The sequence below is a fragment of the Silene latifolia genome, chromosome 10 (assembly GCF_048544455.1).
Source record: "Silene latifolia isolate original U9 population chromosome 10, ASM4854445v1, whole genome shotgun sequence".
Taxonomy (NCBI): Eukaryota; Viridiplantae; Streptophyta; class Magnoliopsida; order Caryophyllales; family Caryophyllaceae; genus Silene; species Silene latifolia.
This window is the reverse complement of record NC_133535.1, coordinates 118,848,537-118,860,472: the sequence shown is the minus strand read 5'-3', so window position 1 is coordinate 118,860,472 and position 11,936 is coordinate 118,848,537. Positions and strand designations below refer to the sequence as shown.

At 31.9% G+C, this 11,936-nt stretch overlaps 1 protein-coding gene across 5 annotated transcripts; it reads right to left on the bottom strand.

Annotated features, from left to right (window-relative positions):
• Positions 1 to 2,950: 2,950 nt before the first annotated feature.
• LOC141605846 (putative receptor-like serine/threonine-protein kinase At5g57670) lies at positions 2,951 to 11,415 on the bottom strand. 5 transcript variants are annotated; one of them, XM_074424759.1, is made up of 8 exons: positions 11,189 to 11,415; positions 10,869 to 11,099; positions 10,218 to 10,472; positions 9,700 to 9,857; positions 9,151 to 9,230; positions 8,300 to 8,435; positions 7,850 to 7,999; positions 2,951 to 3,331 (listed from the first exon to the last, which is right to left on the bottom strand). In XM_074424759.1, the coding sequence occupies exons 2-8, from the start codon at positions 11,080 to 11,082 to the stop codon at positions 3,152 to 3,154; spliced, it is 1,173 nt and encodes a 390-aa protein (XP_074280860.1). In that variant the 5' UTR covers positions 11,083 to 11,099; positions 11,189 to 11,415; the 3' UTR covers positions 2,951 to 3,151. The 5 variants fall into 5 exon arrangements, 4 of the variants coding, with proteins under 4 accessions (XP_074280860.1, XP_074280862.1, XP_074280863.1 ...); XM_074424761.1 differs by having other exon boundaries at positions 10,218 to 10,292; positions 11,189 to 11,315; XM_074424762.1 differs by having other exon boundaries at positions 11,193 to 11,291.
• Between the last annotated feature and the right edge of the window lie 521 nt (positions 11,416 to 11,936).

The window sequence follows — 11,936 nt, the reverse complement described above, 5'->3', positions numbered from 1 at the left end:
CACGTGAGAGTAGTGTTGGGATGGGTGACCTCCTGGGAAGCCTCTTTGATGCGCGTGAATGCATGACCGGTGAAACCAAAGAACGTTCAAATGAATCGAGTTAACTAGCAAAACCAGTACCGAAATTGTCACGATTCCATATATGATAAAATATCGATCGTGAAAAAAAAATTATTTAACATTTTATTTAATTAATTTTCATATATATTTTTTGCCACGAGAATTATTTTTTGGCCACGGGAAATTTTTTGGCCACGGGAGTTATTAGCCAAGAGAGAATCCGTGGCCAAAAATTTAATAATAGCCACGTTCTTTTTTTTTCCCATGGCTATGTCTTTGCCACGGCCACTTGCGTTACGGAAGGTATTCCCGTGGCCAAATGATTTAGCCACAGAAATTTAACACTTGCGCCACGAATTTAGCCGTGGCCCAAGTGCTCATTTGTAGTAGTGTGGGGGCCAAAAATGTTACCATTTTCAAACTATTTGACCTGTCTTTAGCTATAGACGGATATATCCGTCTATAGCAAGACTAGCGGTTGAATATAATGTACACCGTACCAACTAGAAATACGAGTGCAACATTCTAACTTTGTACTTCTAATATGGAAATGGTATCCGTCACTTCAAAGTGACGGATACGTGCCGTCTTCAATGAGATTTTGTGTCTAACATGATTAACGTCTTGTGTTTATTTGAGGATGTGATGTGGAGATTGTTATATACTCGTATTTAATTAAATTTGTCAGCGGTGGTCTTGCTTTAAACGGGTCATTTTGGTCTAAAGTAATAAAACGAGATTTTGTAATTATCTTACAGTTAAATTTGACAACTATTGAAAAATAAGTTACCATAATCTGTAATACCGGCTGTGCCATTATGCCATTATGATTACAGTTAATCATAAAATGTTCACATATGCTCCTATATATGATGATATAATTATAAAAGGGCAATGTTGTCGTCATCATGATAATGGTTTTTTTTTTTAAAAAAAAATCAAAGTTAGTTGCATGTAGAAGGTGGCTTAGTGAGGAGAAAAAAGATTACGCATCTGAGGTAATACTACGGATTTTATAGGTTAGTACTCGACCGAGTATGGCATACTCGGTCGAGTAAGGTGTGTCGTGTATCCTGTTTGGCTACTGCCCAAGAATACTCGGCCGAGTATGTGGAATACTCGACCGAGTATTCGGTCTGACGGGTGTTATTTCCATGGTTTGATTTGGAAATGATTAAGGCGTTATATATTTCACTAAACAGTTTCTAATTACGTTTTACAAAACCTAAAACATCATACGACGCTCTAATCGCCTTCAAATCTCCCTCTAAAGTGTGTGTGATCATTAGCAAGTGCATTCATTCCCTTAATTCTTCGTCGGTAAGTTCTTATTCTCATGTTCAATGGTTTATTTTGCTAGGGTTTGTCTTTGATTATGAATTGGGGGAAATGGGGTTTTGCAATTAGTGATTGTGTTATGTGATTGTTGTTTAGGTGGAGACTTCGTAGAGGAGCCGTTCTAGTTTGCTTGCTCGCATTCCTTGCTGTTGTGCTAAGGTAGGGTTTCCCTACTCAGTTTACTGTTAACTGATTTAAGATTACGATTGTACTGTGTATGATTGTTGTCTGCTGATCATCGGAGTGTTGGTGTGGTGGTGGTGTGGTGGTTGTGATGATGTTGTGATGATTGTGGTGGAGTCACTTGCGGGAGTGGCTTCACGCCCTAGTTCGCCCTCCGTGGAACGCGTCACGGGAGGGGATGTGCACATTAAGGGACAGGGTTATCGTCCGTTGATGAGCGGGATTTAGGTGGGGATTGGATGCGGTCCCCCGTTGGCGGCGAGGGCTACCTGTTGCGATGGGTAATCTGACAGGGCTACACACTTTGGTGTGTAGTCGGTTACTGTGTGAGATCGGGAGACTGGGGTTGGAGGATGATCAGCTGGTTACTTTGTGCACTTGTCTTATTTTAATTATGCAGTAACTGGCCCCGTTGTTGTTTTGTAAAATCTATGGTGATCCATTCGGGGATGGTGAGCAGATTGTGACAGGTGATGCAGTCGTTTAGCTTTGGGCAGTCATGGGGAGTCACCACACAAGCTTAGCTTCCACTGTCAAGAGTTTTAGTTGTCTTTTATAGTTGTTGATTTATAACAACACTTTGGTTTGGAACTTCATAGAGATGATGTAAACATTGTTCTTTCATACTTTAATAAATGTGTTTTGGATTGTTGCTTTTGATATACTAACCTCGGGCAACCGAGATGGTAACAGCCTTTCATGCTAGGGTAGTCCTTGGTAAGGTACCTTGGTATGAGGGGGTGTTACACTCAGACCTTGTAGTTTTTGAGCATATACACATTTTTTCTGAGCATATTACCATTTATAAATATAATTTTTGAGCAATATTATATTTTTTTAGTGTAATGTTTTAGTAAATGTGCTCAAAAACTTTATACTAAAGCATAACTCAAAAACTTTAAAATAAAACTCATAAATTAAACAATAAGAGGTACTACCTTAGATGTATAGTCTATGAACTGCTTAGTGAGAAGTTGAATAATTATAAAAGGGCAATATTGGAAGCTTAATCCTAATTGTCGACGTTATTTAGTATGCCCCTATATAAGATGATATACTCGTAACAATTTTTTATATATTAGAAATATAAGGAACACAATTTGTTCCTTAATTATATTTGCCTTTTTAATTAAAGGCTACTGTCACCCGTTCAGATTGACCGCGATAATATTAAAGCCTACTGTCACCCGTTCAGATTGACTGCGATAATATTAAAGCCTATTGTCACCGGTTCAGATTGAGTGATTGACTGCGATAAGAAACCGTCTCCAATAATAACTGATTAATTAATAGAAAAATAAATGTAATTTCGTTCACCTATTATATTTTTAATCCGAGAAATTATTAACATATCGATTTGATACAACTATTAATCAAAAATTTATTTCCATTCATTTAGATTTTTGTTCATATAGTCTAACTAGTAAAGACAAATAAATCAATCTAGTTTACAAAAGACCAAGTTGATACAAATAAATACTTAATCTAAACTAATCCAACGATCTTTGCTCCCAATGATGTTTCCAGACCATTTATTTACATGTCAAGTATATCGCCAAGTCGTTCAACTCTACGAGCTTCCGGTAGATATTGAATAATCATGTAACGACGTCGTCGAGTATGAAGATGTGTCATCAAACTCGCATTCAAGATCTTCAAAATCCCATAATTCCTCTTTATTTTGTTCTTCTTTCTCTGGCATTTCCCATCTCTCTTTATCTATCTCCCCGTTCATCATTATTTCCAATACCTACACCAATAACCAAACATATGTTAATTACAATTTTTTAATGTGTGATAACGTCGTTTCACCTATTATAAGTTGATGTGAGGTGAAAAGGCTAGTATATAAGTTAATAAGGAGTAAACTATACAAAAAGGACCTCAAGTATTTCAAAATGTAGCGATAAGGATTCGATGTATAAAAGTTAATCATTAAGGATCTAAAGTATCAAAGGTAGCAAATAAGGACCCGAAAACTAGCTTTACTTTATTTCCTTGTTGCAAAACATAAAAATTAAACAAATAAATTTACAAGCCAAAATATTTGCCAATATTTGGAGTGCCTACTCCATTTTGTTTACACTGTGATGCTGCTCTTTCACAAAAAATTCATCTAAACTTATACACACAAAACACAATTAAACAATGACAATTGCTTCAAACTAATTTTCAATTTTTCTAATAGTAATGTTAATCATTCTTCCGACCTAGAAAAAAAATCACGTGTAACTTACGAAACCATGAAAATTGCTTCAAATAATTTCGATGTTTTTTTCACCAGTTATTGTCAAATACGCAAATAACTGTCAGGCAACTTCATGAAATGAATCAAGAACATGACACCGAGATTTTTCAGATGTTTCAAACTCCAAGTAATTAAACTTTTCCAAGTTAATCATCATTCCCTCAATTGTGTAAATGGTTATTTGATACTAAAGATAATTTCATTGTAATAAACTATCATCATTCCCTCGGTGCATCTTTTATGAGTAATTAACTATCAACATTTTGTGGGGAGAAAACAAAACAAAAAATCTCAAGACATACCGTTCCCATTTACAGTGGTAAGTAAAACTACAAATTTTGGAGTGATTAATCTAAAACCTTGGTGAATGATGCTGGGAGTAATGGTAAATTACAGAGGAGTAAAAGATGAAGTAGGCGAGAAACTTTCTAGCAATAATTACCTTAATTTACTCCATAATTCCTATTTATTTAATTAGGTAAGTATAATTCAGGGGCATTTGAGTCTTTTTTTGTTACTCTGTTACATGAAATGGACGCCGTTACTTTTGGGGTCCTTATTGCTTAACAGAAATAGTTTGATTCCTTGATGCTATATTTTGTTAAACTTTAGGTCCTTGATGTATGGTTTACTCAGTTAATAAGTTACCCGGCTAGTTATTATAAACTATTCCGCGAAAGTGGCAATTAAGCCCCATTACTTTGGCTAATCGTGAGATTACACCCCTTAAGTTTGGATTGTAGCAATTAGGCCCCATAAGTTATGCAAAAGGTTAAATTAAACCCCTTATCCAAAATCTCATGATAAATTCAATATATCATATTACATAAGTGAAATTGATTATACTTTTTCAATATATACAATCGAAATAAAAGTTAAACAATGAAATCAAACTTTAAAATGAATTAGCATCAATTAGATAAGATTTTAAATTATTTCATAAAAATAAAAATATTTATGATTTATTACAGAACTGAATATTTTTCTTAAATTTGTTAACAATTCTTTACGAAATAAAATATATGTATATATAATTTTTTTTTAAAAAAAAGTTGTGAAAAGATGAGAAATACAAAGACATAAGTGTTTAGTTTTTTATGTTGGTAATAGAGATATATGATGATTTTTTTTTGGAAAAACTAAAATAAAACTAAAATTTTTATTTTTCCAGAATTTTAAAATATTGTCTTTGTTTACATTAAAAAAAAAAAAAGAATTTTGCATTTTTCTTCAAACAAAATATAACCTAATTGAGTTTTTGTGATATGAGAAAATGAATTTCTCATGAGATTTTAGGTAAGGGGCTTAATTTCACCTTTTGCATAACTTATGGGGCTTAATTGCTACTCCGTATAATATAAACTTAAGGGGTTTGATTTCACAATTAGCCAAATTAATGGGGCTAAATTACCACTTTCGCGTAAACTATTCTATAAACTTATTCTATAAACTTGATACGTACTTACACTCAACGTAACATCATCTACAGCAAGACTAATTGCATAAGTTTATGGTCTTATATTAACATCAATATTTATTACTATAAATCTAGCAAATTTGTGAATCTTTCAAACATAAGATTAAAGCTACTTGGTACCTAATGTTAATTAAGTTAAAACATAACTAGTTTTAAACCCGTGCAAAATTGCACGGGTATGTATTTGGGCTGGTATTAATGTTTTTGGACGTTTTTTTTTTTTTTTTTTTTTTTTTTTTGCATTTCTATTGTAATTATCTAGTTGGTCTAAATCAGCGATCTACATAATCAATGTTTACACTTGTTTCAAATACGTGTTCACATGCAATGGTTTAAGAGGAAATAACGTAATATACTATTGTAAATAAAATTTGCATACATAAAAACTTTACATCCCGAAAAAAAAAATATAATTTAATAATCAACTTTAACATAGGCAAATTATTCTAAAAATTGAAAATTTTCATGATAGTGGTTCTCGGGGATTTCACATTGATTGTTACGTATTTTCCGTAATCACCAAGTTTCTTGGAGGTATGAACACCTATATTCGTCAAGCATAAAGGCAAAGACGAATTATTTCATTAAATTCTGTAAAATATTCACATTATTTGTTATTCAATCCCGTAAGTAAATGTAATTTATTCACATAATTATGTAATTTTATTAGTAACTATGTAATTAAGTCCGATTATATGTAATTACTTTCATTTATTCCGATTTGTAATTCATTCCGTTTATATGCAATTTCTTTTATTTCTGCCGATTATCTATTTATTTCATTAACTATGTAATTCAGTCCGATTATATGTAATTACTTTCATTTATTCCGATTTGTAATTCATTCCGTTTATATGCAATTTTCTTTTACTTATGCCGATTATTTATTTATTTCATTAACTATGTAATTCAGTCCGATTATATGTAATTATTTTCATTTATTTCGATTTTTAATCCATTCCGTTTATATGCAATTACTTTTACTTCTGCCGATTATCTATTGATTTCATAAAATATTTTCTATGACATAATTTATCGCATGTTTGTCAGAGACAGTTTAAAGAAATAAACTCTTTCCACGTAAACGGGACCTACCATTACCTGAATTTCCCAAAAAAAAAAAAAATTGGGTGAATGACGTGGCGCATCCTGTGTTATACGGAGTAGATAAGATTGGACAGCCTCAAATGTGCAGTAGTTACATAAAGCCCGACAATTCGATTTTCTATAAGAAAAAGGAAATATTGTTGGCTAGTTGAATACTCCTACGTTGTAATAAGTTATTATTAATTTATTATTTCTGTTTATGTCCTTAGCAAATTGAAATAAATGCTTCCATTTTTTCACAATATTGTTGGCTATTGATGATGTTTGTTATGACTTCTTTATCTGTGTTTAAGCTGCAAAATTTTGTCAAAACCTTGACGTAAATTTTGTTATTCCATTTTGTTATTACTTGTGCAGGGCCGGCCCATAGGGGTGTTTGCTGGGTTAAGTGACAAGGGCCCAAGTCTAGAAGGGGCCCATGAGAACGGAATTAGAAGTCTTATATATATGCGTTATACTTGGAGGCCTTTTTTGTCACATATAACCTCGTTTCAATTCTTCAAATTCAAAATCATTTTTCTTCTAAATTTTTTAGAGTTCTTCAAAAATCAATCTCATATTTTAAATTGGGGAAAAAAAATTAGTGTTCTTCAAAAAAAAAATTTGCGTTGTTTCGTTTATTGAATTTTATTAGCATTAGTACTAGTATTTTTACAAAATCGGGGCCCCATTTTATAATTTTGCCTAGGGCCTCAATATATTTAGGACCGGCCCTGTACTTGTGTTATACACTTTACTACTAATAAAAATAATTAGTGATAGAGTCAGAAATGGGTCTGAACGGCTAATGGTTTAAGATAAACTTGAAAAAAAAAAAATAGAAATTTTAACTAAAAATTTTGAAATTTCCAATCGCCGGATAGTTTAAGAGATTGCTCGTGCTCAAATTTTAGAGGTTAGGATTTAGGAAATGACGACATTGGCTACCATCTCCGATTATACTTGTACAACAACACTTATATACAAACAATCAAGCATGTATTTAATACTTCACTAGTTACCAAAATTACTTGCATAATTTAGCTGGTGCAATTCATAATGGACAAACACGTAGCATGTTAATATCCATAACCTTTATTAAGGGAGTCTTTTCACAAAAAAAAAGTTGTTAGTTAGTCATGGAATATTTTTGGAATTTATCATCTTGTTATTATATGGGTCTTTTCATGTTTTGAAAATTATTTGAAAGTAAATACTATAGTTTTCTGTGTTTGAATTATTTATTTGGATTTTTTAGGAACTTTGTTAAATGAGTTTACTTATTGTGTATTATTGTACCATAGTAGAAATGTATTGAACTTTGTTAAGCATTGATTCATACATATTTCTTATTCATTGAGCTAAAAGGATAGATCAATGTGTTCAAAAAATTGCGTTAGATTAACTATAGAAAAATAGCTAAAAAAAACATTTATTTATAGAGAATATGTTCTTACCTCACTCATGGTAGGCCTCCAAGCCGTTGAAGATCGAATACAAATCGAACCAATAAAGGCTAATAGCCTAATTTCTAAATCATCATAGGTGGATCCAAGCCTTGGGTCAATCAATTTTTCAATATCGCCTCTCTTGAGAAATGGTTTAGCCTGTCACAATTATTCGACTTGGATCAATTAGTTAAATCATTGCTAGCCAACAAAATAAAAATAAGTCAATCTACTAAGCTAAAACCCACAAGAAACCTCAAACAACTACCCATATTCTTCCTCAATGTCGTTTGCCCCCGCTGGGCAAAGAAAATTTCGAAAGTTTCAGTTAAAATTTTCAAAAAAAAAATTCAAATTTACGTTATGTCATTACTTGTTCATCCCCGCTGAAATAAGAAAACCAGACTAAATTGTACTCCAAATTAAACAAAACAAGTGGAGTGGCATTATTTTTCATACCCAAGTGCGTAAACTTTGATGAGAGGAATCCACAGGTCTCCTGCCGGAAATGAGCTCTAACAAAAGGACACCAAATGCATAGACATCTGTTTTTTCATCTACTATCCCATGAGAAAAATATTCTGGTGCCAAGTATCTGCGTATTAGCCATACCTAAATTATTACACTTTTAGATCAAATGTAATACCGCATTCATATTTTTTTTTTCCTAGAGATATTTCTCATATTTATAAAATCTCAATTTTTTTTATGTTACTTGGGGAAGGCTTGTGTCTAACCGGGGTGACGGACCCGGTTATTATCGGTGGAATTTTCAATTCTTGATGTAAGTTAAAGTGTCCAGGTAACGTATTGTGTCATGTTGTGTCGAACATATGACACGTGACCAAAGTGAAATATCGCCGTACTGTACTGGAGTAACATAACATTAGTTATCAACATCTCTCAGAATAAATGAATTTACTAAAAAAAAAATATACTCGCATTAACTTTTGTAGTTATAAATCTAATATTATACTCCGCATGTTAGGGAGTAAATTACTCCATTCATCTTAATCATTTGTTAACCTTTAATTAAAATACATTTGACAAAGAAAAATTAGAAAGTTAAACGAATGATTGAGACGGATGACATATAAGTTAAGGAGTGTTTTCGAAAAGTGAGATAGTCTTAGTTAAAAAGCAGAGCAATGTACGTAGGACATTCAAGAGTGCACAATTATAAGATATGGAGTCTTGTATATGTGTGTAAATGGAAACGAGTGAATGAAGGACAAAATAAATGTTCACGGGTGTAGGTTATATGGACTAGATTGATCCAAATGAATATTTTGAGGAAGAGTAATTCGTACCCAACTGTCCCTTCTATTGGCGCTATTGAATGATGACTCCACTGCGTTGGAAGCCATTTTGCTAGCCCGAAATCAGATATCTATATAATTCCAAGTACAAATGTCACATAACAAAATATCTATTTAAGAAGAGGGATGAATGAAGTAAAAATATAAGAAGAAGATTGAATGGAGAAGACATGAAAATATTTGAAAGGGTAAAGAAGGGCATTTTTGTCATAATTTTAGGCTTTAAAACAGAAAATTTGAATTTTGACAGAATATGTCATCGGAATGTTCAAATGGGTGCAATTTTTAACCTGAAAACATTTTATGGTAGTAATTTATTAAAAAGTTTTCAAAAGGGAGTAATGTTTGAAAAGTGGTATATAAAAGGGTGTAATTATTAAATTACTCTATCTGAAATAACAATTCACTTATTTCACTCATTTTAGTCGAGTTCATCTTCACGGATAACTAAATAATAACCGAGCTAATAAATGAGTTGATTTAGATTCATCTCACAATACGTTTTAGGTGAGACTAAACTGTACATATAATAAGGTGTACCTGGGGCTCGAAATCTTGAGTTAGCAATATATTAGATGCTTTAACATCTCTATGAATTATCCTTCTTTGACATCCCTTGTGCAAGTAATGCAACCCCTTGGCCGTTCCCACTGCAATTTTGTACCTCACTTTCCACTCCATTGGAGGAATACTTGCATCTACATATGACCAAATATCAAATACAGTAAAAATGAAATATTATCGACAGTTTAACTGTTTTAGGTGTAACCCAAACCCGTTTGCATGATTTAACAAGAGATAATTATCGACAATTTAACTGCTTATAAACCGTTTTTTTGTAAAAGAAAATGTTATCTAATGTTTACATTTCCGACACTCTTTTAAACATTGCTATTAATAAATACATATACACGTAATTCACCACTCCGTCAAATAACTAAATTTGACACTCGAATTTGAAACCATTTCGCATACTACTCTGTATTTGAATTTAACATTGAATAACAATAAAAATTAAATACACAAAACATATCTAAAAAGTTAGTTGGAAAACATACCATGAAGAAGAGAAGCAACAGAGCCCCAAGGAGAAAAAGGGAAAAGAAGGTAAAGGCCATTATCAATGCAACAACCTAAAAGAGAAGAGACATTTGGATGGTAAACATGTCCAATTGTACCAATCTCACTTAAGAATTCTCTTTCTCTTTTCTCCTCATTGCTTGATTTGTTTAACTTTTTTACTGCTACCATTTTACCATCTTTTAATTTTCCCTTGTACACTTCTGCATACCCTCCTTTTCCCACCAAATATTCTGTCCACCAAAAAAAAAAAAAAAAAAAAAAAAATTGAGAATTATTATGATAAATAAAACAAAAATGTTTACACAAATTATATACTATTAATTATCTCTAAGCATTATTTAATACCTTAGATAAGTACTCTATAGATATTTGTCATTTTTCTAGGCGACCGTCCCTACTAGCCCTCTCACCCGGCCTATTAGTGTCTCATTTTTGGAAGGTCTCATTTTTTCTTGAATTAGAAAAAAAAAAAAAAAAAAAAAAAAAAAAAAAAAAAAAAAACAATAAGTTAAAGGTTTGGGGTTGAGTTTGTAAATGATATTTTGTTATTAGACGGTCTCATTCATTCAAGACATACTCGAACATCAAATTATACAAAAGAAGAAGAAATAGGAGGAAAAATGAACCTGGGGAAAACCCATTAGTAGCAACAAAAATTTCATCAAAGGAATAACATTTCCAAATGGGTTTTTGAGAAGGTTGTGAATGTAATGAATAAACTTGAGAATAATTAGGCTTATCTTCATCTTCTTCATTAAAACATGAATCTTCCAAGCTACTTGTACTTCTTCTACCAAAAGAAAACAGTCTTTTGAAGCTTCCTGATCTAATATACTTCATTGTTTTCCCCCTTTTGTCTGAAATTATTTAAGATATGTAAGAATTTAAGGGAACAAGTGCATTGAATTGAAGAATGGTAGTCAAAAATGGGTAGTCTAAATTTTACCTGCCTTTTTTCTGATAATATTTATTCTTATCTACCCAAAAAAACAGAGAGAAAGAATAAGAGAAGAGGGTGTAAGAATGAGTTAAGGAAGGAGTGTGAAGTGGGTATTGTTAGTTGGTGTTTAAATACAAAGAAAAGTTGAGGAAGAAGGTAATAGAGGTGGAAGTATGGGAACTATTCATATATAGGAGAAATGTGTGTTTGCTATGAATATATTTAATGCTTTTGGCTTTCGAAAAAATATTATTAATGCATACTTGTATAATTTTAAATTTGCATTGTATAACCTTGGATGTATGAGGATTGGTAATTTGGTATGTATGCATAAACAATGTTACAGGTTCAACTTTTTTAAGGACAATAATTTATTAGGACAAATATTTGAATAAGATTGTTGTATAAGAGATTTTTGTAATTAGCAGATCATGTATAAACTAAATATATATGTTGTTACCATATGTTGTTATTAGTAGCATATTCAAAGAAAAGTAGATTTTGACTAATATGGTATCACAAAATGTCGTATATCAAATACATGAAATTAGTAGACTGATTGGTCAATCTAATATTTAGACCGAAATCTTCTAATCTCACGTAAACCTGCCAAAATAAAACCGAATCTCAAAAAGGAAATATCTGAATCTATAACCGATCGAACACCAAATGTGTTTTTTTTTTGGTGCTTAAGAGGGGCAAAGCCCCGATACAAAGAAGATAACTAAATAGTAACTAGACGAGGAATAGCTAC

Excerpts from the sequence above, each read along its gene's own strand:
- LOC141605846 (XM_074424759.1), bottom strand. The coding sequence starts at position 11,082 with ATGAAGTATATTAGATCAGGAAGCTTCAAAAGACTGTTTTCTTTTGGT. Across the intron at positions 8,436-9,150 it reads CCAATAGAAGGGACAGTTGG|ATACTTGGCACCAGAATATT; the intron begins GTACGAATTACT and ends GCTAATACGCAG. Across the intron at positions 8,000-8,299 it reads ATCAAAGTTTACGCACTTGG|GCTAAACCATTTCTCAAGAG; the intron begins GTATGAAAAATA and ends TAATTGTGACAG.